Source organism: Dasypus novemcinctus, chromosome 8 (assembly GCF_030445035.2).
Source record: "Dasypus novemcinctus isolate mDasNov1 chromosome 8, mDasNov1.1.hap2, whole genome shotgun sequence".
NCBI lineage: Eukaryota > Metazoa > Chordata > Mammalia > Cingulata > Dasypodidae > Dasypus > Dasypus novemcinctus.
In genome coordinates, this window is record NC_080680.1 from 80174040 (window position 1) to 80201998 (window position 27959).

General features: G+C 39.7%; 1 protein-coding gene across 2 annotated transcripts in view; it reads left to right on the forward strand.

Moving 5' to 3' along the window:
* The window catches only part of LOC101438270 (phospholipid-transporting ATPase FetA-like), a 216293-nt gene that overhangs the window by 40371 nt on the left and 147963 nt on the right, over nucleotides 1-27959 (forward strand). For both annotated transcript variants that reach the window (XR_011649425.1, XM_058302050.1), the window contains exon 3: nucleotides 23093-23170. Coding sequence is in view for 1 of the 2 variants with exons in the window: in XM_058302050.1 (XP_058158033.1) it covers nucleotides 23093-23170 (78 nt within the window). In the remaining variant the exon portion in view is untranslated. The remainder of the gene's footprint in view (nucleotides 1-23092; nucleotides 23171-27959) is intronic.

A 27959-nucleotide genomic window follows, 5' to 3' on the forward strand; every position in this document is an offset into this window, starting at 1 on the left:
CTGAAGATCTTGATATAGATTGCAAAGGAAAGAATACGTTACAAGAGACTTTGGAGAAAAGATTGTCAGGAGTTGGGGAATATAGTGAAGTGGTTAAGAGCATAGAGGCTGGAGCCATACTGCCTAGATTCAAATCTGGCTCAACCACTTGCTAGATGTAAGGCCTTAGGCAAGTCAATTAATCTCTCCATGACTCAGTGTTCCCATTTTAAAAATAGAAAAAAATGATATACATTTGTTTTGAAGGTAAATGATTTAATATATGTAAATCATTTACAACAGTGCTTTACTCATAGTGTTATATAAATATTTACAATTATTGTTTTTAATCATTATTGCCATTATCATGTTGGAGTTGGAAAGTGTATTAGTCAGCCAAAGGGGTGCTGATGCAAAATACCAGAAATTGGTTAGTTTTTATGAAGGATATTTATTTGGGGTAGGAGCTTACAGATACCAGGCCATAAAGTATAAGTTACTTTCCTCACCAAAGTCTGTTTTCACATGTTGAAGCAAGATGGCTGACAATGGCTGTGAGGATTCAGGTTTTCTGGGTTCCTCCCTTCCGGATCTTGCTCCTCTCTGGGTTCAGGTTTCCTTTCTTCCCAGGACTTGCTTTTACCTGGGCTCAGGGTTCCTCTCTTCCTGGGGCTGGCTTCTGTTTCCTCTGTGTACTTACTTCCTAGGATTCCAGCTTAAGGCATCAGCATCAAACTCCAATATCAAAACTCCAGCATCGAAAACTCCAACTCTGTCCTTTGCCATGCCTTTTATCTGTGAGTCCCCACCCACCAAAGCCCTAATGACTTGGCCCACTCAAAGCCCTAATCATAACTCAATCATGCCCAGTAATAGACCAGATTACAAACATAATCCAGTATCTATTTTTGGAATTCATAACTATGTCAAACTGCTACACTCCACCCTCAGAATTCCAAAAAGACATTACAATATTGAAATAAACCTTAAATCAGCAACAATGCAAGTACTAAATCATATCAAAATCAATTTAAAGAAATGTGGTTTGTCTTGGAGCAAAATCTCATCTGCTACAGGCCTCTAAAACTTACAAAACAATTTATCTGTTTCCAGTACACAAATGGACAAAGGATAAATATTTTCATTACAATAAGGAGAAATTGGGAGGGAAACATGAGTCATGGGTCCTCTACAGTTCAGTAAACCTGCAGGGCATCCTTCATTCGATTTCAGTCTGAGAGTTATTCTTAAAATGATGGTTTCTTCTCCTTAGGGCCTTATGGGAGCCCACCCTTTCCACAGGCTTGCCCAACAGCCATATTCTTGGTTCCACCCTCATCAAGCATCTGACTCTCCACCAAGCTCCAGACCTCTCCCTCCAAGAATGCTGGGGTGATTGCCACACCTTACTCAATCTTTGGGTTAGAGTCTTAACCCCCCTAGTACAGTGATGTGAGGACAACATTCCTCCTAACCTTTGGTATACAGGCTCAACTCTCTCAGAGCAACAAGTTGACCACCTGGCCTTCCCTAACCTTTGGAGGACAGGTCCACCCCTCTCAGACCTGTGGGGCATTGACCTCAATCTCCCTAATCCTTGAAGAATGTACTCCACCCTCTCTGTACCCTGGAGCAGCAAAACTCTCCCAGAACATTGGGTGGGAACATCCACCATCTTCAACTGCTGGGGCAAACTCACCCTCTCTATATACTTGGGTGGGGTTCCTCTCTTGGCCCAAGGTAATGTCTTAATTCCACATCTCAGCTTCCATTGTTTTTCTCTTGAAGTCATTTCTCCTTCAATCTGTCCTTTCCATGTCCCTTTTACTACAGGCGGACAGCGGTTTTGTTCGTATAGTGCTCTCAAAAAGTCTTTTGGGGGAAGCAAAATTGGCTCAACTGATAGAGCATCTGCCTATCACATGGGAGGTCCAAGGTTCAAACCCAGGGCCTCCTGACCCGTGTGGTGAGCTGGCCCATGCGCAGTGCTGATGTGTGCAAGGAGTGTAGTGCCATGCAGGGGTGTCCCCCACATAGGGGAGCCCCACATTCAAGAAGTGTGCCCCCTAAGGAGAGCCACCCCACGCAAAAAAAAACATAGCCTGCCCAGGAGTCGCGCCACACACATGAAGAACTGACACAGCAAGATGACACAACAAAAAAGAGACACAGATTCCTGGTACTGCTGTCAAGAATTCAAGTGGATACAGAAGTACACACAGCATATGGACACGGAGAGCAGATGGGGGGGGGGGGGCGGGGAGGAAAGAGGGAGGGGAGAGAAATAAATCTTAAAAAAAAAAAGTCTTTTGGTTTAGTATACAGGAAGCAGGGGTCCAAGCCATCAGACAGTAAGACTTTCCACAAGTTTTTCCAACTTAACTGCCTCATTAATTCTGATTTACAAGTTCCAAGTTTAGTTACATCCTCAAATGGGGCACTTTCTTCTGGGGACTCGATTTCCAGAGGCTTGGAATTTCTGGAATCAGTTTCTGTTTTCTTTGTGCCCAACAGTTCAGTCCTCAGCCTATTTCTCTCATCTAGCATTTTATGATAACCTACAAGGAGAAGCCAAGTTGTATTCTCCAGGTTTACTTTGGAAATTTCTTCAGCTAAATGCCCAGGCTCGCCATTTTCAAATTCTACCTTCCATAAAACATCAGGAGTTAACCTTGCTAAGTTCTCTGCAACTTTAAAACATGAATTGCCTTTCCTCAAGTTTTCAATAATAGTTTGATCATTTACTTCTAAGGCATCATAAAAAGTCTCTTTAGCATCCATATTGCTATCAACAGTCTCTTCAAAGCAATCTAGGCTTCTTCCATCAAGCATTTCACAGTTCTTCCAAAAAATACCCCTTACCCATTTACAAAACCATTCCAGCATTTTTGTAATTGCAAAAGCACTTCCCCACTCCTTGGTACCAAATTCTGTATTAGTCAGCCAAAGGGGTGCTAATGAAAAGTACCAGAAATCTGTTGGCTTTCACAAAAGCTATTCATTTGGGGAGAAACGTACAGTTACCAGGCCATAAAGCTTAAGTTACTTCCCTCACCAAAGTCTTTAGGCACATGTTGGAGCAAGATGGCTGCTGTGTCTGTCAGGATTCAGGCTTCCTGGATTCCTCTCTTCCAGGGGCTTGCTTCTTTCTGGTCTCAGGGTTCTTCTCTTCCCAGGGCTTTCTTCTTTCTTCACAGCCAAGTTCCTCTGTGTGCTTATTTCCCAGGGCTCCAGCTCAAGACTACAGCATCAAACCTCCAACAGCAAAACTCCAACTTCAAAATCTCCAACTCTGTTCTTTGCCATGTCTTTTATCTGTGAGTCCCCACCCACTAAGGGAAAGGGGATGTGGCCCAGTAAAATCCCTAATCATAATTTAATCATGCCCAGGTGCAGACCAGTTTACAAACATAATCCAGTATCTATTTTTGGAATTCATAACTATATCAAACTGTTACAGAAAGTAAATAGAAAAATTAAAGGTATTCCATGGTTGAGGGTAAATCATTGTGTAATCTTATTGTTGAAAAGATTCTTTGAGGATTCCATTTAGAGTCATTCTTTTTTTTTTTTTTTAATTTTTTTATTTTTTATTGACTTTGTAATAATATTACATTAAAAATATATATGTGAGGTCCCATTCAACCCCACCCCCCCACCCCCCCTCTCCCCCCCCCCAACAACACTCGTTCCCATCATCATGACACATCCATTGGATTTGGTAAGTACATCTTTGGGCACCTCTGCACCTCATATACATTGGTTCACATCATGGCCCATACTCTCCTCTATTCCATCAAGTGGGCCCTGTGAGGATTTACAATGTCCGGTGATTACCTCTGAAGCACCATCCAGGGCAGCTCCATGTCCCGAAGACGCCTCCACCTCTCATCTCTTCCTGCCTTTCCCCATACCCTTTGTCCATTATGTCCACTTTTCCCAATCCAATGCCACCTCTTCTATGTGGACATTGGATTGGTTGTGTCCATTGCACCTCTATGTCAAGAGGAGGGTCAGATTCCACCTGGATGCTGGATGCAATCCTCCCATTTTCAGTTGTAATCACTCTAGGCTCCATGGTGTGGTGGTTGTCCTTCTTCACCTCCATCTTAGCTGAGTGTGGTAAGTCCAATAAATCAGATTGTAGGTGCTGGAGTCTGTTGAGGCTCAGGATCTGGCTATCACATTGTCAGTCCAGAGATTCAAATCCCCTAAATATATCTTAAACCCCAACATTAACTGCACCTCCAGCACATTAGCATGAAAGTCTTATGAAGGGAGATCCCATCTGAGTCCAGATTCATCACACATAAACACCATTTCCAAAGAGGGGCCATCTGCCCTGGTAATTAACCCCATCGGCCATGACCATAACTCCCATGGGTTAGAGTCATTCTTAAAACACCAAACCATAGATACCAAACTTCCATTAACAGTTTGAAAATCTTTAAAATTCTGAATAATACAAGCTTGTTATCACCTTATAACATTGAAAGAAGACACATAGGATCTACTTCATGACTCTCTTCTGCCCATATATAAAAAGGATTGCTCAAGTTCAAATAAAAGATTTTACCCTGGATGGAGCAAAAATATTCTGCCTTCTTCCAAATGGTCTTGCCCCTGAAAACAAATCAAAAGAAATTCATCACATTTCCTTTCTTCAAAATTACAGTTCAGCAAGTCCGTTTGGAAGCCAGATGGAATCCACCCTAATGGCAATTTTTTGTTAGGCAATGTCTTCAACTATTAACAAATTTTTCCTATACCCTTGGTAAATAACCTGAAAATGTAGAATGAGGGTCTAGATATAAATTTATTTCATTAGAAATATATTTGGAAAGTACCAGTTTTAACAAAAAAAGTCTTGGAATTGATTTGTTTGGAAGTTTCATGGCTCTATCTAGTGATCACTCTTGTTTTGCTTTTTAATTGAATTTTCAGAGTGGATTGGAGGTTCTCGTGGCCGTAAGGGGTTTTTAGAAAGGTTCATAGGCTTATTAGTCTTTGCTTACAATATGAATAATTGTATAGTAGTTCAGATCTAAATGAATGAATTACTTAATTTAATTACAATGAGATTGGTAGCTAGGGCCAGAGTGGATGCATTTTCCATCCTTTTCCTTCACAGCCCCTCCATGCAAAAGGAATAAGAGGGCCAGTCAAGGTTAAGTGAGGAGAGAGACAAACCTGGAGATGGAAGACAAAATCAGGTTCTCATTCTGAGTACTAGGAAAGGATCCCTTCCTATTGTATCTCTGTCCTTGAACCGAATATTGTTTACAGAAAGTCTCAGTCTTCACACTTTGTATAAACAGTGAGTTTTTATATATATATATATATATATATATACACACATCTGTAGTTGGTTGCTGTAGACAGCAATTATTTGATGGCAACAAAACAAGAGAATCTTCCAAACGGTTAGCATTGTGGAATCCTAAGGTGATGAATGGAGAAAGCCAGAAAGGTGAATGTAATGTGAATTGGGAAGGAGTTAGGAACTATGGTAGATTTTCTGGGGTCTTTCTCTATGACCTGTGGGGCAAAGTTTAAAGGCCTTGAGTAAGCTGAGTCCTTGGGGGAGCCTGGGAACATCTCAAGGCCAAGAATACACTGATTGACTGGGACTTGTTGACGGAACATTGATAAAATTAAAAACTCATTTTTTAAGATTTTTTTTTTGAAAAAAAAATTATTCACACACAGGGTTTTACTAACTACAAGTAACCTGAAAGAGTAGTGAGTAAAAATTATATCTCCCTTCTATGCCTGGTGTCCTGCCTCTCAATTACATAGTCACTCTACCCAGAGGCAACTACTGTTACTAGCTTGTTTTCAATTCTTCTAAACGTGACTGTAAGTAGAACATTGAATAAACAGAAGCCGTAGGGACTGATCGTAAAATCAACTTTATTTTTGTCTCCTGTTTCTTTAAAACTGCCCATTGGAAGTGGTGGTTTTTCCCCTGCCACTGATAAAAGGCTGGTCCCATTCCTTCTTGCTCATTTTAGGTAATTAAAAAGAAAAATCATATGGTCATTTTGTATCACAAGATATAGTCTCAAGACACTTAAAATATTAATACCATGTACTAATCAACACTACCAGCTATGTTCAAAGTTGTAGCTACTCTCCCCCAGCAGAGGCCTGCTGCCATCTTCCTTCCTCCTTCCTTCCTTTACTGGCTTGTTATCTGAAGTAGCTGATCTCTGGAGTTGGAGCCCACCCAGGAGGAGGAGAATTCTTACTTGACAAACAGGGTTGTAAACTGTCTTAGTACTTTCTGGACATGTCTACTATTTAAAGCTGACTTTTTCTTTTTGGCAGTTCCTTTGATGAGGATGATAGCTGCCTCCAGGTCACTGATGACCTTTACTGCTGCTTCTAGGTCTGGTAATACCTCGGCTTCTCTGGGCTGAAGCCTGCTCTCCCCTTTGGGTGATCCTATTGGGTAGATAGCCCAGCTGGGTAGATAGCCCAGCTGGCTCACCTATGCTTGCTCAACATCTTATCCACATCGTACTTCCTTTGTTCTGGAGAGTGCAGTCACCCAGTACTCCCATCTTTCCTTTATTCTTGCCATTGTAAAAGCTAGCCAGCCTATTTCCTGCCTTTTGGATTTCAGATCATTGTACTCCCTCTCTCCCCAAGTTGTAAAGCTCATCAGTGGCCTCGCTGAAGTCCCTCTCACTAGGCCTGAGTAAGGGGCAGACACCATCCTACCCTTCACCTTTATGGGAAGATGGAATTCATAGCATACTAACAATTCTCTCCAAATAAATTTCTTTAACCTTCTTATTTCCCACTCTTTCATACTCTTGATGTAAGTGAAGGGCTTAAGAGTCAGTCACACAGTCCTCATACATTTATTATGAAATGTGTGCAAGTCAGTTTGTCTCACAACTCACTTTGGTTTTTTGGTGCCTCAGCTGAAATTTCCAGTTTAACATCTTGTTGCATATTCTCTGACATACCTGTATATGTGTGCGTGTGTGTGTGTGTGTGTGTGTGTGAGTGAAAATGCTGTCAAAGAGCTCTCCCTCTCTATCCCCCCCTCCAAAAGAAGAAACCCACCAGGGCCAGAGGGTTCTTCAGATAAATTTTTACTAAACCTTTAAGGGAATAGATAATGCCAGCTCTTCCAAATTATTTTAACAAAGCAGCATAATATTGACACTGACATCTGCAAAGATAGCTGCAGACTAATCTCTTAAAACACTTGATGCAAAAAAAGAGGGGGGTCTCTAAAAATATGAGCAGTTAGAATTTAGCAACACCTTAAAAATAAAAGGTATGACAATTAAGTGAGGTTTATGCCCAAAACCCTCTTTTTGCAAAAATATAATGTACTATACAAACTTACTTTAGGTACAATCCATAATATTCAGTGTGTGTTATTTATGGACAATACATATACAGTAAACGTTTTTAAAAAATGACATTGAGGATAAAACTACCTTCAGTATGATAACTTCTGGGCATAAAGAAGGTACATTAGTTAGCCAAAGGGATGCTGATGCAAAGTACCAGAAATCTGTAGACTTTTTTTTTTTGAAGATTTATTTATATATTTATTTCTCTCCCTTTCCCCCTGCCTCTCCCAGTTCTCTGCTCTCTGTGTCCATTCGTTGTGTGTTCTTCTGTGACTGCTTCTGTCCTTATCAGCCGCACTGGGAATCTGTGTTTCTTTTTGTTGTGTCATCTTGTTGTGTCAGCTCTCCGTTTGTGCGGTGCCATTCCTGGGCAGGCTGCACTTTCTTTCACGCTGGGCAGCTCTCCTTACGGAGTGCACTCCTTGCGCGTGGGGCTCCCCTACGTGGCCGACACCCCTGCGTGGCACGGCACTCCTTGTGCACTTCAGCACTGTGCGTGGGCCAACTCCACAAGGGTCAAGGAGGCCCGGGGTTTGAACCATGGACCTCCCATGTGGTAGGTGGACACCCTAATCACTGGGCCAAGTCCGCTTTCCTGTAGACTTTTATAAAGGGTATTATTTGGGAGTAAAATCTTACAGTTACAAAACCCTAAAGAGTCCAACTTAAGGTACTACAAGAGATACTTCCTCACCAAGTTCTGTTGCCACATGTTGGAGCAAGAAGGCAGGCAATGTCTGCGAGGGTTCAGCCTTCCTCTTTCGTTTTTTTTTTTTAATCCTTTTATATATATATATAAACACCCTATTCTTTTTGTTTTGTTTTTAAAGATTTTTATTTTTTATTTATTTCTTCCCCCTCCCCCCAGTTGTCTGCTCTCTCTGTCCATTCGCTGTGTGTTTTTCTGTGACCACTTCTATCCTTATTAGCGGCACCGGGAATCTGTTTCTTTTTGTTGGGTCATCTTGTTGTGTCAGCTCTCTATGTGTGCAGCACCATTCCTGGGCAGGCTGCACTTTCTTTCACGCTGGGCGGCTCTCCTTACAGGGCGCACTCCTTGCACATGGGGCTCACCCTAAACGGGGAACACCCCTGCGTGGCAGGGCAGTCCTTGCGCGCATCAGCACTGCGCGTGGGCCAGCTCCACACAGGCCAAGGAGGCCCAGGGTTTGAACCGCGGACCTCCCATGTGGTAGGCGGACGCCCTATCCACTGGGCCAAGTCCGCTTCCCTCCTCTTTCATCTTAAGGCTCCATAGGCCTAGCTTCTTCCAATCTCAGCTGCAGGCTGGAGGGCGCACTTTTTTCTGGGCCGTCTTAGGTGCTCAGGCCTCTGGTCTCTTCAGCTGCAAACTATCAGGTGAATGGCTCATCTCACCCAGGCACCCCAGGATCAAGTTCTCTCCTCTGCCCATGTCTATGGAGTTCTCTCTATTCCTGTGTATCTTTTTCTGTGTATTTACTCCTGTGTGCCCACTTTATATAGTCCACAAAGTGGGCAGGGGACTCAAAATGAGTCCCTAATGATGTGGTCGAATCAAGGCCCTAATCTTAGCATAATTTAGTTAAAGACATCTCAACTGAATCTAATACAATCAAAGGGTATCATGCCCAGAGGAACAGACCAGTTTACAAACATAATCAAATCTCTTTTTTGGAATTCCTAAATAATATCAAACTGCTACAGAAGGGAATGCAGATTTGGGAGGGGTATGATATATGTATACAAATGTATCCATAATATTTTTTAATTCTTTAAAAGAAGATGTGAAGCAAATGGCAAAATATTAAAATGTGTTAAATTTAGATGATATGTACATGGATGCATGAATAATTCTCTGTATGATATATTTTATATTTTAAAAATAAATGCTGGGAAACAGACTTTGGCCCAGTGGTTAGGGCGTCCGTCTACCATATGGGAGGTCCGCGGTTCAAACCCCGGGCCTCCTTGACCCGTGTGGAGCTGGCCATGCGCAGTGCTGATGCGCGCAAGGAGTGCCGTGCCACGCAAGGGTGTCCCCCGCGTAGGGGAGCCCCACGCGCAAGGAGTGCGCCCGTGAGGAGAGCCGCCCAGCGTGAAAAGAAAGAGCAGCCTGCCCAGGAATGGCGCCGCCCACACTTCCCGTGACGCTGACGACAACAGAAGCGGACAAAGAAACAAGACGCAGCAAATAGACACCAAGAACAGACAACCAGGGGAGGGGGGGAAATTAAATAAATAAATAAATCTTTAAAAAAAAAAAAAAAAATGCTTATGGAATAAAAATTAATAACTATGAATAACTAAATACAAACAAAATAAACCAATAGGATAATGATATTTCTTTGGTATTAAACCATGCATTAAATAAAACATCATATATATTTTAAAACAATAGTCATTTTGTGAGTAAGAATGGCAGTGATATAATATGAAATAAATTAAAGATGATGGCTTGTACACAGTAATATGCTTCCACATCTTTAAAAAACAAGGAAGGTTTTGGTATTTTTATGTAACTGCTTATGTGCTTTGTTATTTAAAAAATGGGGTTGCTTATTTTGTAGTTTTTTTTCGTTTTTTTTTTAGATTTTTTTTTTATTTATTTCTCTCCTCTTCCTCCCTACCCCCACCCCAGTTGTCTGCTCTCTGTGTCCATTTGCTGTGTGTTCTTCTGTGACCACTTATATCCTTATCAGCGGCACCGGGAATCTGTGTTTCTTTTTTTGTTGCATCATCTCGTTGTGTCAGCTCTCTGTGTGTGCAGCGCCATTCTTGGGCAGGCTGCACTTTCTTTCCCACTGGGCCGCTCTCCTTTTTGGGGCGCACTCCTTGCACGTGGGCTGCCCTACGCAGGGGACACCCCTGCATGGCACAGCACTCCTTGCACGCATCAGCGCTGCACAAGGGCCAGCTCCACACGGGTCAAGGAGGCCCAGGATTTGAATCACAGACCTCCCATGTGGTAGGTGGACACCCTATCCATTGGGCCAAGTCTGCTTCCCTTTCTAGATTTGTAAGACTACGTATTATGGATATTAGTGGTTCTGTGTCATATATGTCACAAATAGTTCTCTCATTTTTTCCTTTGTCTTTTGACTTTGTTTATGGTATTTTTTCATTTAGAAATTATAAATTTCAGTGAAATCAAATTTGTAATTCTTTTTCTTTTATGATTTAGTGCTTTGTGTCTTGTTTAGAGAGGACTTTCTCCACTACTGGTGTATCAATTAGAAATATATTTGCCTACAGTAATAGAAAACTCAAAAGTGACTTAAACAAACAGAAATATTTTTTAATCAATTTTATTAAAACATATTCACAAACCAGTGCAATCACAGTTGTACATTCATCACTGCAGTCAACACCTGAGCATTTTCATTACTCCAAAAAGAAACTCCCCTACCCCTTAGTAGTCACCACTCAATTCTTCTATCCTTCCCCCGCCATACATAACTGCTAATCTATTTCTGTAAATTTATCTGTATTATAAATTTATCTGTATTTATATTTTGCATCGATGGAGTCAAACAATATGTAGTACTTTGGTGTCTGGTTTCTTTCACTTTTCATAGTTCTTTTTTTTTTTTTAATATTGATGGAAGAATATTAATATATTACTATTCCCTATAGTCCATAATTTGCTTTAGCTGTATTTTTTGCCCCAAATAGCACAACAAATAAGAGTTTACTTTATGATCACATATCAAGAAGTTTGAAGGTTAGTAGTTGCTAGCATTTATTTAACTGTTTAACAGTATTGCCAGGGACCCTGGCTCTTGCTGTTTTTCTGTACTACCATCCTAGTATTTAGGCTTTTGATCTCATGCTTGTTGCCTCATGGTTACAAGATGGCTACTGCATCTTTAGCCATCACAACCACTTTCACAGCAGGACGCAGGAAGGAGGAGTGCTAGGTGTACCTTTCGCTCTTTATCAGGAAAGAAAAGTTTTCCCAGAAACCCGCTTAGCACACTTCTACTTAGATATCATTGACCAAAAGTGGGTTGCAAAGGATACTGGGAAAGCAGAGAACAGGAATCCTCTGACTGGCTCAAACCATTATCATCTGATCAAACTCAGGGTTCCATTAACAATAAAGAAAGGGAAATAGATTTTAGTAAGCCAGAAACATTGTCTGTCCACCCAGACTGTAAAACATTTTTTCCATTTTTCTTCTACAGGTTTTATTGTTTCTTTTAAAAATTAAGAATTTGTATCATCTTGAATGTATTTGGGAGTGAGGAATATGGATCGAGCTTTGCTTTCTCCGAAGGATTAGCTGCTAATCCTAAAACCGTTTTTTTTTTAAAAAAAAAAAACACAACTGGTTTTCCCCACTAATTTGAAATGCCACCTTTATTATAAAATTCTTATATGTATCAAGTTCTCCTTCTGAATTCTCTGTTCTGTTCCATCATTTGTCAGTAATTCTATGCAAGTCTCAAACTGTTTTAATTATTATAACTTTAAAATACATATATAATTTTTTATAATTTATAATCTGGTAAGAATAGTTACCCCACATTTCTTTGCTTGTCTCTTCGTTCTTCTAGCATGTTTATTTTCCCATGTGAATTTCAGAATAAACTTGTTTAATTTTTTAAAAATTCTCCTGGTATTTATATTGACAAGTCACCACAAATAAATAGATTGATGTATATGAAACTGACATCTTTATGACACTGAATATTCCTATCCAAGAGCAGTATAGGGTTTTTTTAAAATCAAGGTCTTGTTTTATGTTTTCTCTGTATAAGTCTTCTGCATTGTTTGTTCCTTTATGTTCTGTCTTTTTTGTTGTTTTTCCTCTTATGATTAGGATATTTTCTTTCATTGTGTTTTCTAACTTATTAGCTATCTGTAATACAACTTTTGATTTTTTGTTGTTACTTTTTTTAATTAGTAGGCTTTTTAAGATGAGTTTTAAGTTTACAGAATGATCTAGCAGACAATGCAGAGAGTTCCCATGTCTCACCCTTATTCACCCCTCACACAAGCACACACTATTTCCCTTATTAGTAACATATTGCATTAACATGGTACAGTTTTATACTTGATGACCAGTATTGATACATTATTATTAACTAAAATCCATAGTTCATATTAGGGTTAGCTCTTTGTATGGTAGAGTTCTATGGATTTTGACAAATGTATAATGTCATGTATCCACCATTACAGTATCAGAGAGAGTAGTTTTTCTGCACTATGCTCCACCTATTCTTTCCTCCTTGACTCCCCCTAAACCCCTACAATCCTTGATCTTTTTACCATTTCTATAGTTTTGCTTTTTCTAGAAGGTCGTGTAATTGGAATCAAACAGTATGTAGCCTTTTCAAATTGGCTTCTTTCACTTACAGCTTTTGATTTTTATATATTAATTTTATACTCGTCGCCCTACTTAGTTGTCTTATTATTTACAAGTTTTGCTAGTAGATTATCTTGTGTTTTCCAAGTATGAAATTATATCATTTGTAAATACTAATACTGTTGCTTTCCCCTTTCCAATTTTTATCTGTCATTTCTCTAATTACTTTGGCTGTAGTTCCAGAATAATTTTAAATATTGCTTATTATAAGAGAGATACTTTCTTGTTCTTGGTTTTAATGGAAATGTTTCTAATCTTTCATCATTAAACATGAAGCAGAATCTTGGCTATAGATCATATTGCTAAGGAAGTGTCCATCTATCCCTTTTAGAATAAGAGTAGAAGTGAAATTGAAAACAAATTTCTTGTTAGTATCAATGATGATGATCATGACTTTTCTAATTTGATCTTTTACTATGATGTCTTATATTAATCCTTTTTCTAATATTGAACTTTTCTTGCATTACTGATAAGTCCCACATATTTTACTTTGGGGCTTCATGCATTAATTGACGTAAGTGAAATTGGTCTGTAGTGTTATTTCTTGTTATATTTGGTTATCAATATTATGCTGGCTTTATAAAAATAATTTGGAAACACTGGCATTATATGTTCCCTTAAAGGTTTGGTAAAATTTATCTGAGAAAGTCTTTGGCCTGGTGCTTGATAAGGGAGTAATTCTTTGAAAACATTCACATATTTTCCTATTGTAACTTAAAGGTTTACATTGTCTGTCTCTTTAGGGATCAGTTTTGTGAAATCACATTTTCTTAGAAAAATCATCTATGCTGTACCAGTTTTCAAACTTGATTGCACAGATCAATAAATAACAGTTAAAAATACTCATCCTCTAGATGAATTGTGTTTCAAACTTGTTTTTTTATTATAAGCCAAGAGCAAACTTAAAAAGTGAAACAGGTACATTTCCTATTAAAGTCAGAAATAAAATAAAATTATTTCTGTCATCAATACCATTTAATATCATCCTGGCCATCATAACCAATCAATAAGATAAGATAGAGAGAGAGGCAGTCAGACAAAGAAAGACAGAGAGACATCAAAACAAGTTTAGGTTCTTCCATGGCAGTGTAAGCCCCATCCAGCCCATTCCTCCTGCTCTATACAAAATTTAAAAACAAACCACCTGTGGATTCTGTAGAGTTAGCCTGAGCAGGCACTCTGTGGAAAGGAGTCAAAACTTGGAGAAGCAAACAGCACAGGGTGAGATCCCCCCACAAACATTTTTTCATGGCTTTGCTCTGAGGGTGACCTGCAGTTACCCTAGTTTTACCCTGGTTAAAATTTTTATAGAAATCCCACTCTATTCTGACCAGAGAAAGTAGCTGGGGCAGATTGAAGAGAAAGCGGAGTAATTCCGGAGGGGAGAGAGCCAAAGAACAGAATCTCCTCTTAACACAAAGCTCAGCCTAACCCCTCACCAACCAACACATGCATGGGAATTATCCAAAAAAGCTGTATAGTTTTTTCTGCCTGTTTCCTGTCTATATAAGTTTGGGAGTTCAGAGACTGCTTTTATTTTGTCCTATCACTCCATTTTAGTCCAAGCTGTGGATTTTCTGCTAGTGCAATTCTCTTTAAAACTTTGTGGGTCTCCTGTAACTCTTATTAGGATTTATTCCACCAGGAGAAAAGCCACATATATAAGTCTTTTGAGAAAAGCTCCTCTCTACCTTGGACTTCTGCTAAGCATGATAAGGGGCAACACCCTTAAGCTTCTTAGAAGCACTATCATTTGATGTAACAGTTCTCTGAGGTGCCACCTTAGATCTTTTTGAGCTCTTAACACAGGATTTTACAACCAGTATGTTGAATTTGATCTTTGCGCAGGAACAATGCTTTAATTTTAGCTTTGTTTGCCACTGGGGATTTTCAAAGCTAGCAAGTTCTGTTTTGTTTAATAACCCTTCCTTTAACTTACCTCCCTCCTCTCACATTTTACTGAAAGCAGCAAGAAAAATTTAGGTGGCACCTTCAACATTCTGCTTGAAAATCAACCTTAGTAGATCACCCAGTTTATTCAGTGTATTTTCTACTTTCCTTGTTACTGCAGATAAAAGTTTTGCCACAGGGTTTGTACAAAAGTCAAGTAAGATAAGCATTGAAAAGTGTCACTGGATTTAATAAGTGGCAAGAGCATTCTCAGTGGAGGAGCAGAAGTCTGTGAGTGAGTGAAAATAAGCAAACAGATTGAGAGAGCGGTTAGACAACTTTAAAAGAAGTTTGAGAGTATAGGAAAAGACAGAGCAGGGATGGTAGCCAATGAGAAATTTTTAAAAACAAAACTTATCAAAGTTCAACATACAGAAAAGTGTACAAATCATAAGTATACACAGTTCAATTAATTTTCACAAAGTGGTTACACTGTGGATAATCAGTAGGGTCACATTGCTTTTAAAAAGAAAAAAATTCAAGCATAGTCATAGAAAGGAACCTATGTGGCAGGAGATGTTAAAAATATAGAGAGGGAAAAAAAAATAAAGATACTGAGCAAAGGAGAGATAGGTGATGAAGCAAGTTCTCTGATGATGAAGCAAGTTCTCTGAGGAAGCATAAGTGCCAGATTCTGAGCACAGATGTGGAGAGATTAGCTCTCCACTGTGATGGAAAGGATAAGTATGAATGCAGACATGTTCTTAAGTATTGAACAGTATTGGGAGGAAAAAAGACTAGAAATGATGGAATTCTTGACTAAATGGCCTTAAAATTTTCAGCAAAATAGGATGTAAGTTCATCTTCAAGGTCATCGTTCTATGAAGGTGGAGGCTAGAGGAGAGTAGTGAAGGTTTGAAGTCTCTTGTGGAGAAGGGTGAAGGCACTGGCAAGGGAAACATGGAAAGATTGCTGGGCAGTGTTAAAGACCCAGCTGAGACAGGAGTTTTTCCACGGACTGAAGTTCTGCGCCTTCATCTGGTCCTTTTGCCTTAATCTCCACTGCCTGCCAACTGCTTACCTGTCTGATCCTTGCCTTTTTCAAAGTACTTGACATAGATGTCTTGACCATCTTTTGCTTAAATCCTTTTTTTTTTTTTTTTAATTTCTGGGTGCTTGGTTCTCTTTGATCATCTGCTGCTGCCCAGATTACAGTTATGACACTGACAATGTTGGGAAAATGGTTTGTTCCCTACTGAAACAGAATTTTAAAAGTCAAAGTCTTCTGCAGTTTGCCACAAAACCTGCTAAGCAATATAGTTCAGCCTACTTTCCTTACTGACTCACAATGCAGGACTTTGCTATCAGCCCCTGTTGTAGAAGTCGAGAGAGGTTCTATTATTTGCGTATAGAAAGGCCAGGACTCAGGAATGATTTTGAGAAGGGAAAAATGATTTATTGATGGCTGGCTAGACTCGGAAGCTTTCTGTTTCAAACCTGAGCCTGGAACAAAGTTTTCAAGTTCCTTTTATACAGGGTGGGAAGACAAATGGTGCTTTTATGAAAGAAAACTACTTTCTTTGTTAGTTAAGGGTTTGCCTGAGTACCAGATAGGTTTTGAATTAACATATCGCCCACATTTCAGGTGAGCTTGAATTAGCATCTTGCCCACATTTCGTCTGGGTGCAACTTTGAATACATATTCAGTCTTACATCCTTTCTGAACATTCAAAGCCCATATCACTTAACTGGATTCCTAGAGACTAGGCACACTTGGATACAGAATTAGATGATTTTGAATTTATGCACAGGCTATATTATATTCCCCATTCGAGGCCAAGTCCAAGGTCCCTTAAGCTTCGGCATCACCACCATCAGTTTCCTTGGACTGACTTGTATGTATACAGAGTTTGCATTGCTAAATTGCCTCCCCGGACTGCAGTTGTTGCCATGGTCACCAAGGGCAGGTCTACAACCTCTCACTGTCCCACACGCACAAGTCAGGACACAAAGCCACGAACAGCCTCCCACCCAGAGCCCACATCACCCCAAATAACAAATAAAATGCTCTGCAAACTGTCAAATCTCACAGACTATAAAAAATAATTTTTGATAAAAAAATATTCTTAGCCCTTGAATTTCTAAGTACTTGTGAGAAAAATTTCGAATTTTGTTTTTCACAGCAGAAACTACTTTTTCGTTTGAAAATCTATGGAAAATTCCACATAAAAGCGGTTATTCCAGTTGAGGGAGAGGAAGTGTCCTCCTTTTCCTCTTCCTTGTTCCCTTCATTTCTAACTCCATTTCAGGCCTGAGAAACCTCCTGCTCCACATAACATCATTTGAAAACCACTGCTTTTTATGGTTTTCTTGAGTGAGAAAAGTAATTGGCAAGTGTTGGCCCTTTGTTATAGTTGAGAAATGGTAGAAAGCTGAGAGAGTTTTGCTTTACATTCAAGTGATTTAGAAATCCAGCTAAGAACCAGTTTCCAAATTCCCTATCAGTGCTCTTTCCTTTATATCAGCCTTGCCTCCAATTTTGAAACCAATAAAATTTGTTTAATTCCAGTCAGCCAACATTTGTTTACCTACTATGTGCAAAAGAGTTAAGACTAGCTTAGTAAACACTGAATTATTTTATCGACCAAAAGAAAAGGGAAAATAAACCATCTTTTAAAAGCATTGATGTTATGTCACCTACTAAGGAGCGTATTTTTGTGATAGAGTGAAATTACAAGCACCAGACAGAGATTGTGTGGACTCCAGTGTTTGTACAGAATCATATCGAAGTTCTAGATGGAAAAGAGTTTTGCAGCACGCAGTTACTTTACAAAACCTGTAAGTAGATAAGTCCTGAGGAAGACTCTGAGTTTGAAAATGGAAAAAGGTAGTGTTTGCAGTTTCCTTTCATCTCCATTTTGTATTTGAATATTATTTTATGTTTATCTTCTCTTTGCTTTAAAACACTTGAAACCAAAGCCAAGGTAATTGGAAAGTTACTAGGGGGTCTGTGAAGACGTTTGAAAGAAGCAGGTTGTGAATGAAGGCTTTGAGATTCATTTCATTTTCCTTATCTAGAGGAAATGGGGGGAGGACCACAACAAAGGAATCTGGCAAGTTCCCCAAAGCCCAGAATCAGAAGTAAGAAACTTAAGGAGGTCTAAGCAACTGTAGCAGTTTGATACGGTTTATGATTTCCAAAAATAGATATTGGATTATGTTGTAAAATGGTCTGTCCTTCTGGGCATATTAGATTATGTTGAATTCAAAGGTTTCACTTTTACTTGATTAAATAATGATTACGGCTTTGATTGGGCCACATCAGTAGGATGTTGAGTCCCCACCCCCTTGGTGGACAGAGAAAAACTACCCAGCAGAAAAGAGTAGGAGTTTTGATCCTGGAGCCTGGGAGGTAAACACATAGAGAAGCAGATATGTGAGGAAGGAGAGAAGGCTCAACTGGACACAGCATAGGCCGGGGGAAAAAGAGACCAGCCATTTGTCTGACAGTCTACAGCTGGCCTTGTGGAGGGAGTACAGCACCTGAGCCCGGAGAGAAATGAGCCCTAGGAAGAGAGGAACCCAGAAAGCCTGAACCTTTGGTAGATGTAGGCAGGCATCTTACTCCAACAAATGGCAACAGATTTGGTGAGGGAAGTAACTTATGCTTCCTGGTAAAGGTGGGCTTCTACCCCAAATAAATACCCTTTATAAAAACCAACCAATTTCTGGTATTTTGCATCAGTAGCCTTTTGGCTGACTAAAACGGCATCTAAATCGTATTATAGACTAGTAGATGTTTCAACATCTTCCCACCCCTCCCAGAGTTTTAAAGTTCCTAGGTTATAAATATCCTAGGTTAAAAAAAAAAAAAGAGCTTTTTCCTGTCAGAAGTTGTGGTTGAAATGAAGGGAGAAGGCAGGGACTATAAGAAGAGACATTTAGTATTGGAGAGCTGGCAGGTTTCGGAATGCCCTTTTAAAAGCATTTCAGAATAAGACTTGCCTCTTTTTTTTTTTTTTTTGTATATGTACTTCTGTTGCATTATAAAAAGAAAACTTTTACTAGCCTTGCTGAGATTCATGAGGTGGAAGTGGGAGTAGGGGAGCCTTGATTTCTGGAGTAACTTAGGATTTATGCATAGCCAACTCAGAGAACCTGGATGAAGTAGTCTGGAAGCTTTCATGATTTTACACAACAGTTTTGGGAAAGCGTAGCTCTTATGTAAATATAATGGGATGGATTGCTGGCAGCACAGCATTATAGTGGTGGCTTGGGGGAACTTGAATTTGGTTACAGTGTGATGCCAATTGGAAGACTATAGGCTAGTAGATCAGTAGATCAGTTCCCTATACCCCACCCTCAAGTTTCAGTGAGGATTGTCTTCATTACTAAGGTTTTCAATTCAGCCCAAGATCAAACAGCTTGGAGAATAATAACTCACCATGGGACCTGTTATTTCTAACTTTGGATTCTCATTCTAAATGAAAGAGCTTTAAACTGCATTTTATAGAGGCTAGTTCTATTCCTTGACTTCTCTTTAGTGCCTCTTTTATGATTGCACTGTTTTTGAACATCCTTTTTAAAATGTGTTGACCCTTCCCTCAAATATTTAATAATTACAAGGGGAAAAATAGTAAGTTTACAGTGGACACTCGAGGCAAATATCATCTTAGCGAAGTAATCTGCGTGAACTCACCAGGAGTTTAACCTTCCTATATCCCCTGATATGAAGTACCAAAAAGGGCACATTAGACAAACACAAATTGAAGGACATTTTACAAAACAGTTGACTGGTATCCTTCAAAAGTGTCAAGGTTATGAAAAACAGGGAAAGAATGAGGAACAGTCACAGGTTGGAGGAAACAAGGAGATAAGACAACTAAATGCAATGTGGGATCCTGGAATGGGTCCTGGAATGGAAAAAGGACATTAATGGAAAGAACTGGTAAAACACAAATAAAAATTCTGCACTTCAGTTAATAATATTGTACCAAGATTAATTTCTTGGGAAACGGACTTGGCCCAGTGGTTAGGGCATCCGTCTACCACATGGGAGGTCCGCGGTTCAAACCCCAGGCCTCCTTGACCCGTGTGGAGCTGGCCATGCGCAGTGCTGATGTGCACAAGGAGTGCCCTGCCACACAGGGGTGTCCCCCACATAGGGGAGCCCCATGCACAAGGAGTGCGCCCCGCAAGGAGAGCCGCCCAGCGTGAAAGAAAGTGCAGCCTGCCCAGGAATGGCGCCGCCCACACTTCCTGTGCGGCTGACGACAACAGAAGCGGACTAAGAAACAAGACGCAGCAAATAGACACAGAGAACAGACAACCGGGGGAGGGGGGGAATTAAATAAATAAATAAATCTTTAAAAAAAAAAAGATTAATTTCTTAGTTTGTTAATTGTTCTGTGGTTATGGAAGTTGTTAACATACAAGGTAGGTGGGTGATAAATACACAGACACTCTCTGTACTGTTTTTACAACTCTTCTGTAAGTTTAAACTTTAAAAATTAAAGGCTTTTTAAAGATGTAGTGATCCAAATTGGGCCTATTCTTTCCATAAAGGTTATTGAAAAAGTACTTTTTTTAATAAATAGGAAGAGTATTTCTTGTAGTTGGTATATTCACTTCAATTTTTTCAGTTGTTTTTATTGTATTTTGAATAAATATTAAACTTATAGCAAATGTGTAAATTGTAAAGAATAATAATAACATGAACGCAGGTGTAGTTTAAAGCTCTCCATATGCTTTCTCCTTCATGTCAACCTTCTTTTCCCCAACCTTTATCTTGAATTTTATATTTTTCATTCCCTTGCTTTTTATTTATGGTTTTAATCTTGAAGATATGTACCCCTTTTAATATAGTTCTGCATACTTTTTAACTTTATGTATTCTTCTGCAGTTAGTATTTCCCTAAGTATTATATTTCCTGAGATTTATCAGTGTTGATGTGTGTAGCTATAGTTCACTCATTTACACTCATTTACACTTTCCATTGTTGAACATACCACAAGTTACTTCTCTGGTCTACTGTTAATAGCCATTTGGTTGGTTTCCAGGTTTGCTACTATGGACAGTGTTGCTACAAGCCTACTTGTATATGACATATTATAAGATCTCATATATAAAAATGGACTTGCTGGTTTATAAGGTAAACACTTCATCAACTTTGCTAGATAAGCCCTAATTGTTTTCCAGAGTGGTTGTACAGTTTATGTATATTTTATGCATATCAACAGTCTATGTATTTTGATGATTTCACTTTCTAACCCAATATCATTAGACTTTTAACATTTTTACCAATCTGGAGGGCAGATATATTAAAATTTTAAGACATTGCCATTTATCGATTGCCTACTTTGGGCCAAGCACTATGTCAGACATTTTCATACATTACTTAATTTAATCCTTTTACAACTATCTCAGCTCCCCAATAATGACCAATGATGTACCTAGGTTGTAATGCATAATTACCGCTAAACCTCTCTCTGGCAAATTTATTCCTTAACAAGCCTTTCCCTATCTTGTATCTGCCTAATTTACTTCCTGTTTCTTAAAAAAATCATTCTGATTTTGATTAAGAAAATGGTTGCAAGAAGTTGTTAACAATTTGCCTAAAATCACATTGTCATTAATTAGCAGGAGAATTTGAAATAAAACTGAGTTCTCTGGCTTTTTTATTCCATCTTTTCCCTCCCACACTCGACTTCTTCCTCCCTTCTCTCACACTCTTCCACTCCTGCTCTGAGTTTAATGAATGTATTTTCCACTTGGCTGCTATGTAACGTGTGTGTGTGTGCGCACGTGCAGAGAGTATTATAAGATTGGGCGAGCACCTAGTTTCAGCTGAAACAGTCATTACTCGGGCCCCTCGCTGGCTTCTGATTGTCTTATAACCATTTTGCATCCCAAGCTGTAATGCTTATGGGGCTACCCTCTCAAAGTTGCTGAACTGGGATAAGGATGGAGAGAAAGAAGGGAAGAATGGAAAGGTTTTTCTATGTAGCAAACTCATGGGATTTGCTATTTTTGAAAGGTTATAAAGCATGGCTCTCTTAGAAATATAAAATAAACAGGTTTTAAAGATTTTATTTAATTATTAATTAATGAGAGAGCCAGCAAGATGTTAAGATCAAATGAAACTTAAGGAGCTTTTTGGGCAATTAATAAAGGAACATTAGGATATAATTTCTGGATTACCTACAAAACTAATTAATGTTCCACAATGCAATACATAATAACCTTTGGGTTTTGTTTTTTTTAACCAGACAAAATATTTGCACCTCTATTGGATAATAATCTACAAGTTAAATTCTTCCTTCCTACAGTTATAAAATAGTCTATTCAATAGAAAATTTAAAAATGTAAGACCAGTAGTGCACTAAAAGATCACCCAAGAATTTCTTCCACCTGTTTCCAACTTACAGATAGTCTTTCTACAGATTCTATTTATTTATTTTTAAAAGATGTATTTATTTATTTCTCTCCCCTTCCCCCCACCTCCCCCATTTGCCTGCTCTCTGTGTCCATTCGTTGTGTGTTCTTCTGTGACCGCTTCTATCCTTATCAGCGGCACTGGGAATCTGTGTTTCTTTTTGTTGTGTCATCTTGTTGGGTCAGCTCTCCATGTGTGTAGTTCCATTCTTGGGCAGGCTACACTTTCTTTTGCACTGGGTGGCTCTCCTTATGGGGTACACTCCTTGCACATGGGGCTCCCCTGTGCGGGAGACACCCCTGCGTGGCAGGGCACTCCTTGTGCACATCAGTACTGCACATGGGCCAGCTCCACATGGGTCAAGGAGGCCCAGGGTTTGAATCGCGGACTTCCCATGTGGTAGACAGATGTTCTATCCATTGAGCCAAGTTTGCTTCCCTTTCTACAGATTTTTTTTTTTTTTTAAGATTTATTTATTTATTTAATTCCCCCCCTCCCCTGGTTGTCTGTTCTTGGTGTCTATTTGCTGTGTCTTGTTTCTTTGTCGGCTTCTGTTGTCTTCAGCGGCACGGGAAGTGTGGGCGGCGCCATTCCTGGGCAGGCTGCTCTTTCTTTTCACGCTGGGTGGCTTTCCTCACGGGCGCACTCCTTGCGCGTGGGGCTCCCCCACGCGGGGTACACCCTTGCGTGGCACGGCACTCCTTGCGCACATCAGCGCTGCGCATGGCCCACTCCACACGGGTCAAGGAGGCCCGGGGTTTGAACCGTGGACCTCCCATATGGTAGACGGACGCCCTAACCACTGGGCCAAAGTCCGTTTCCCCTTTCTACAGATTTTAGTCATCAACTTAGACTTGGTGCCAGTAAGTAGACTCTCTTTCCCTATATGAAAATATAATTTTAGGATGAAGATACGTTAATGAATTCTAAAATTTAGCCTGTGTATTTTAGGAGGAGATTATTTTGGATTTCATGGATCAAGTTTCAAGTTTCTGAAGTACATATTTGAATGAATCAGTAACAGTATAAGAACTTCTCATTTTGAATTTATTTCCTTTACAGAAATCCCATGGAATTATAGTTGGTACTATTCTGCAATGTGGCCATTTGCAAGCCAAAATAATGATGGACAAAATGGAGGTAGGCAAACTCAGTCAAAGATATATGTCTCTGAAAATTGTATACCTGTGTGTGTGTGACTTTATATGTGTCACATAAATAGACTGACCAGTCTACCAACCCACCAACCTACTAAACAACTGATAAGAAAAGAAAATACATTTTGCAGAAGTAAATGCTTTATATTTACAAGTACATGTTCCACTGTTTTCTCATCTGAAAATTCTAATTTGAGTAATTGCAACCTCTCATCTTTTATACTTTTCCAACCTTTGGAAGTTCACCAGGAACGCAAGTGTTCCTTTTCTTGTCCCATTTACAAATGCCTCCAGTTAAATATTGGTAGTCAGGGGAGCAGATGTAACTCAAGTGGTTGAGTGCCTTTTTCCCATGTGTGAGGTGCTGCATTCGATCCCTGGTACCGATTGAAAACAAACGAGAAAACCAACTGTCATTACGGAGCAGATGTAACTCAACGGTTGAGTGTCTGCTTCCCATGTATGAGGCCCTGGGTTCAATCCCTGGTATCTCCTTAAAATAAAAAAGAGTTAGGTAGTATAAAAAGGAGCTGAGGCAGATAATTCAATCTTTGTTTGCAGCTTTTTTAGTGGACAAAGCAAATTGCACTGGTGACAGTGTTAGGATTACCCTACCAATTCCATGCTTTCCTTGGTTGAATCAAGGTTAAGGTAGCTGTGGTAATCACACCCAAGCCATTTTTCAGAATGAAACTGCTTGATACAAAATTTAGAAAAAGTAATCCAGAATGTGTTACTTCGGTTAGGCTTCCTTTTGGGGGATAGAGAAAGTGCAAAGAATGAAATGAGTTGACTGATTAAAGGTCATACTGCACCTTCGTTACCTCCTATCATTGGGCAGTTGTCTGATTCCTTTCTGGAGTGAGCCCATTCCAAGGGCACAGGCCCTTGTTCAAGAAATAGGAAGTCCGGGAACGCCCATCCAAGGAGGCTTCTCCCACCTTCAAAAGAACTAAAGGAGAAAGGGCTGATAAAAATGCAGACACACCAATTTCTCCTGCATCTAATTATGAACAGAAAATATGGGAAGCAGAATACTTTGGAGAGTAGGAAGTTGAAGACAAATGAAAAATGTGGTAATCATCAGTAAAGACTGATTCATTCAACAAATTTATTTTTCACCAAATGAGTGTCAGCCACTACACTAGGTCAGAATCCCCACTCTCATGGAGATTGTGGTTTAGCGAAGGACAGCCTTTACATGAGTAATAGCATATTAAATAATAACAGATAAGTATCAAATTACAACTGCAATAAGTACTATGAAATAAAGATCGTATGGGAAGCATAGTGATCAAGAGCACGGTTCCAGAGCCAGACTGTTTGGCTTTGCATCCTGGCTCCATTAGTTACTATCTACATTATCTTGGGCAAGTCCTTAATCTCTGCTACAGTTTCTAATCTATAAAATGGGAATAATAATAGTACTACCTCATAAAGCTACTGTGAGGATTAAATGAGATAATATTTGTAAAGCATTTAGGACAGTATCTGGCACGTGGTAAACACTATGCAAATGTTTGTTTAAAAAAATAACCAATGAAAAGAGCTTGATACTTTCATTCAGGAAGATAATTAAGAAATTGAACATTTATATATTTGGATTATTTCTAAAGCCAAATGTTTTACTAAGGGAAAATAATTGAAACCAGTTTTCCTGGTTCCCTTCAAGTAGGCCAATTTGGGCAGTTTTGAGCAATTAATCCTGGCCCACCCAAGATTTTGGCATATTAGCCTGAGTCAACAAAATAAGGTACTGCTGTCCTTTTTTAGACTATCAGACTTATTCTGGTAGGAAAATTCATAGCACTTAGAGTGTATATTGACTAGTTCCACCATCTTACTCATCTACCCTCTTCTTTCTATTCTCCTTCAGCTTCCTAGTTCAGGCTCTCATCATTTCAAGTGTTGATTATTGCAGCCATCTTTTAAGTGGTCTTTATGACTGCGTTATCTTCCCCTGTAAATCTATCATATTAATCTTTCTGAAATTTCAGGTTTATCACATTTTTCCCTGTTCAAAATCTTTCTTGGAGGCTTTGTCAGGTACTAGGTAAAATTTAAGATCATTAGCCTAATATGATCTTTATAGTCTTATTTCCTGCCTCCCTCAGACTCATCCACTGTACTACCACACAAGTTATTTAGTCTCAGTGCCAAACCTTTCATTAAACTTTTCCTCCTGCCTAGATACCGGTCCCCTGCATTTCTACCTAATTAATTTTTTTAAAATCACATGCAATTTATTTCCCCCACCCTGAGATGGCTCCCTCATCTGTTTGCTTGGGGTTTTTTTGCTCATTGTTTTTGCTCCTTGTCTGCTCATTGCTTTTGCTCATTGTCTGGTTTTTTCTTTTTTTTTTTTTAATATTTATTTATTATTATTATTTTTAATTACATTAAAAAAAATATATGAGGTCCCATTCAACCCCACTGCCCCCGCCCCCCACTCCCCCCACAGCAACACTCTCTCCCATCATCGTGATACATCCATTGCACCTGGTAAGTTCATCTCTGAGCATCACTGCACCCCATAGTCAATGGTCCACATCATAGCCCAGACTCTCTCACGTTCCATCCAGTGGGCCCTGGGGGGATCTACAGTGTCCCGTAATTGTCCGTGAAGCACTATCCAGGACAACTCCACGTCCCGAAAATGCCTCCACATCTCATCTCTTCCTCCCGTTCCCCACACCCAGCAGCCCCCATGGCTACCGTTCCCACACCCATTCCACATTTTCTCTGTGGACATTGGATTGGTTGTGTCCATTGCACACCTATGTCAAGTGAGGGCTTAGATTCCACATGGGTACTGGATGCACTCTTCCCGCTTCTAGTTGTAGACACTCTAGGCTCCATGTCGTGGTGGTTGACCTTCTTCAACTCCATGTTAGCTGAGTGGAGTAAGTCCAATAAGTCAAAGTGTAGGAGCTGAAGTCTGTTGAGGCTTTGGGCCTGGGTGTCATATTATCAGTCCAGAGATTCAAATCCCCTACATATATCTTAAACCCAGCACCAACTACAATTCCAATAAAGTAGCATGCAAGTCTTGTGAAAAGAGATCCCCTCTGAGTCCATTTCCATCACGCAGAGACACCAGCTCCAAAGAAGGGCCATCTGTCATGGCAGTGAACCCCTTCTGCCATGACCATAGAACCCGTGGGTCTCTTTATCCCTCAAAAGAACCAATACCTGGGGTTGTATCTACCTTATCTGTCTCTTAGACTCTGGTTTTTTCTTTAGGAGGCCCTGGGAACTGAACCTGGGACCTTGTGTGTGGGAGGCAAGTGCTCAATTGCTTGGGTCACATTTGCTTCCTGCTCATTTGTTTTTGCTCATTGTCTTGCTCATTGTTTTTCTTCTTTAGGAGGCACTGGGAACTGAACCCAGACCTCATGTGTGGGAGGAGGGTGGGCGCTCAACTGCTTGAGCCTCATCAGTATATTCATCTTTCAGTTTTAGTACAGTCTTTCTCCAGGATACCTTCTGTAATCATTTTAGCCCCCAGTTATCTTTCCTTCTTGAATTCCTTGGTTATTCTACAATTTATTTTTTTATTAACAGATTTATTGAGCAATAATTCACATATGATAAATTTCACTCTTAAAAACCTTTAACAAGTGTACAATTCAGTGGTTTTTAGTATATTCACAGAGTTGTGCAAGTATTACTACTATCTAATTCCATAATACTTTCATCACCCCCCCCCAAAAAAAAAAACGGATACCCATAGTAGTCATTCCCCATTCTCTCCTCTCTCAGCTCCTGGCAACCACTAATGTGCTTTCTGTCTCTTTGGATTTGCCTATTCTGGATATTTCATATAAATGGAATCATATAATATGTAACATTTTGTGTCTGCTTCTTTCACTTAGCATTATGTTTTCAAGGATTACTCATGTTATAATAGCATGTATCAGAGATTCATTCATTTTCATGGCTGAATAATATCCCAATATATGGATATACTACAATTTGTTTACCCATGCATCCATTGGTACATTTGAGTGTGTTTCTACTTTTTGGTTATTATGAATAATGCTGCTATGAATATTCATGTACAAGTTTTTGGTAGACATATTATTTCAATTCCATTGGGTCTCTACATTTCATATTAAATTTTATTTACATCTTGCCTTGAGCTGGTACTTAACTGTTTTGCATATGTATTGTATGGTTCTACTAGATTTTCTGCCTACAGAATTCCATCTGTCCTGGAGAGTTTTCAGGCCTGTCCCCATCTATCATACTCTTTCTTTTCCTCTTTCTTCCCACACATCTATGAATATCATCATCACTGTTACCATCACCACAACAGCACAACAGTACCAATTGTTAACAATTATTAAGATGTGGTTAGGAAAATTTGAGAGAGGGCAGGGCAAGATGGTGGCTGAGTGAGCTTACCTGATGGTCTCTCCTGCAAAGAAGCAGCTGGGCAGCGTTGGAGGTTCTCCGGGACCAGGCTGTTTCAGGATTTTTGCAGGGCAGGAAGTGTCTGGACATCAATTTGGTGGGAAGGTAACGGAGAGGATTAGTCTATAAGATATAATTGAAACTCTATTGCATGGAGGTGAGATCTGTGTGCAGGACGCTCCCTCCTGGGGGGGGGGGTGGAGCCGCGGAACTGGCACTGCGGCCGCGCTTTTTGGAGGCTCTGCGTTACTGGGGAATTCGCGAGCCCTGGGCGGGCTGTTAGGGGGTTGACAGGACAGGACGCCTTTGCAGACCGATTTGGGGAGACAAACGAGGTTTTGTTGCGAAGCGGGGAA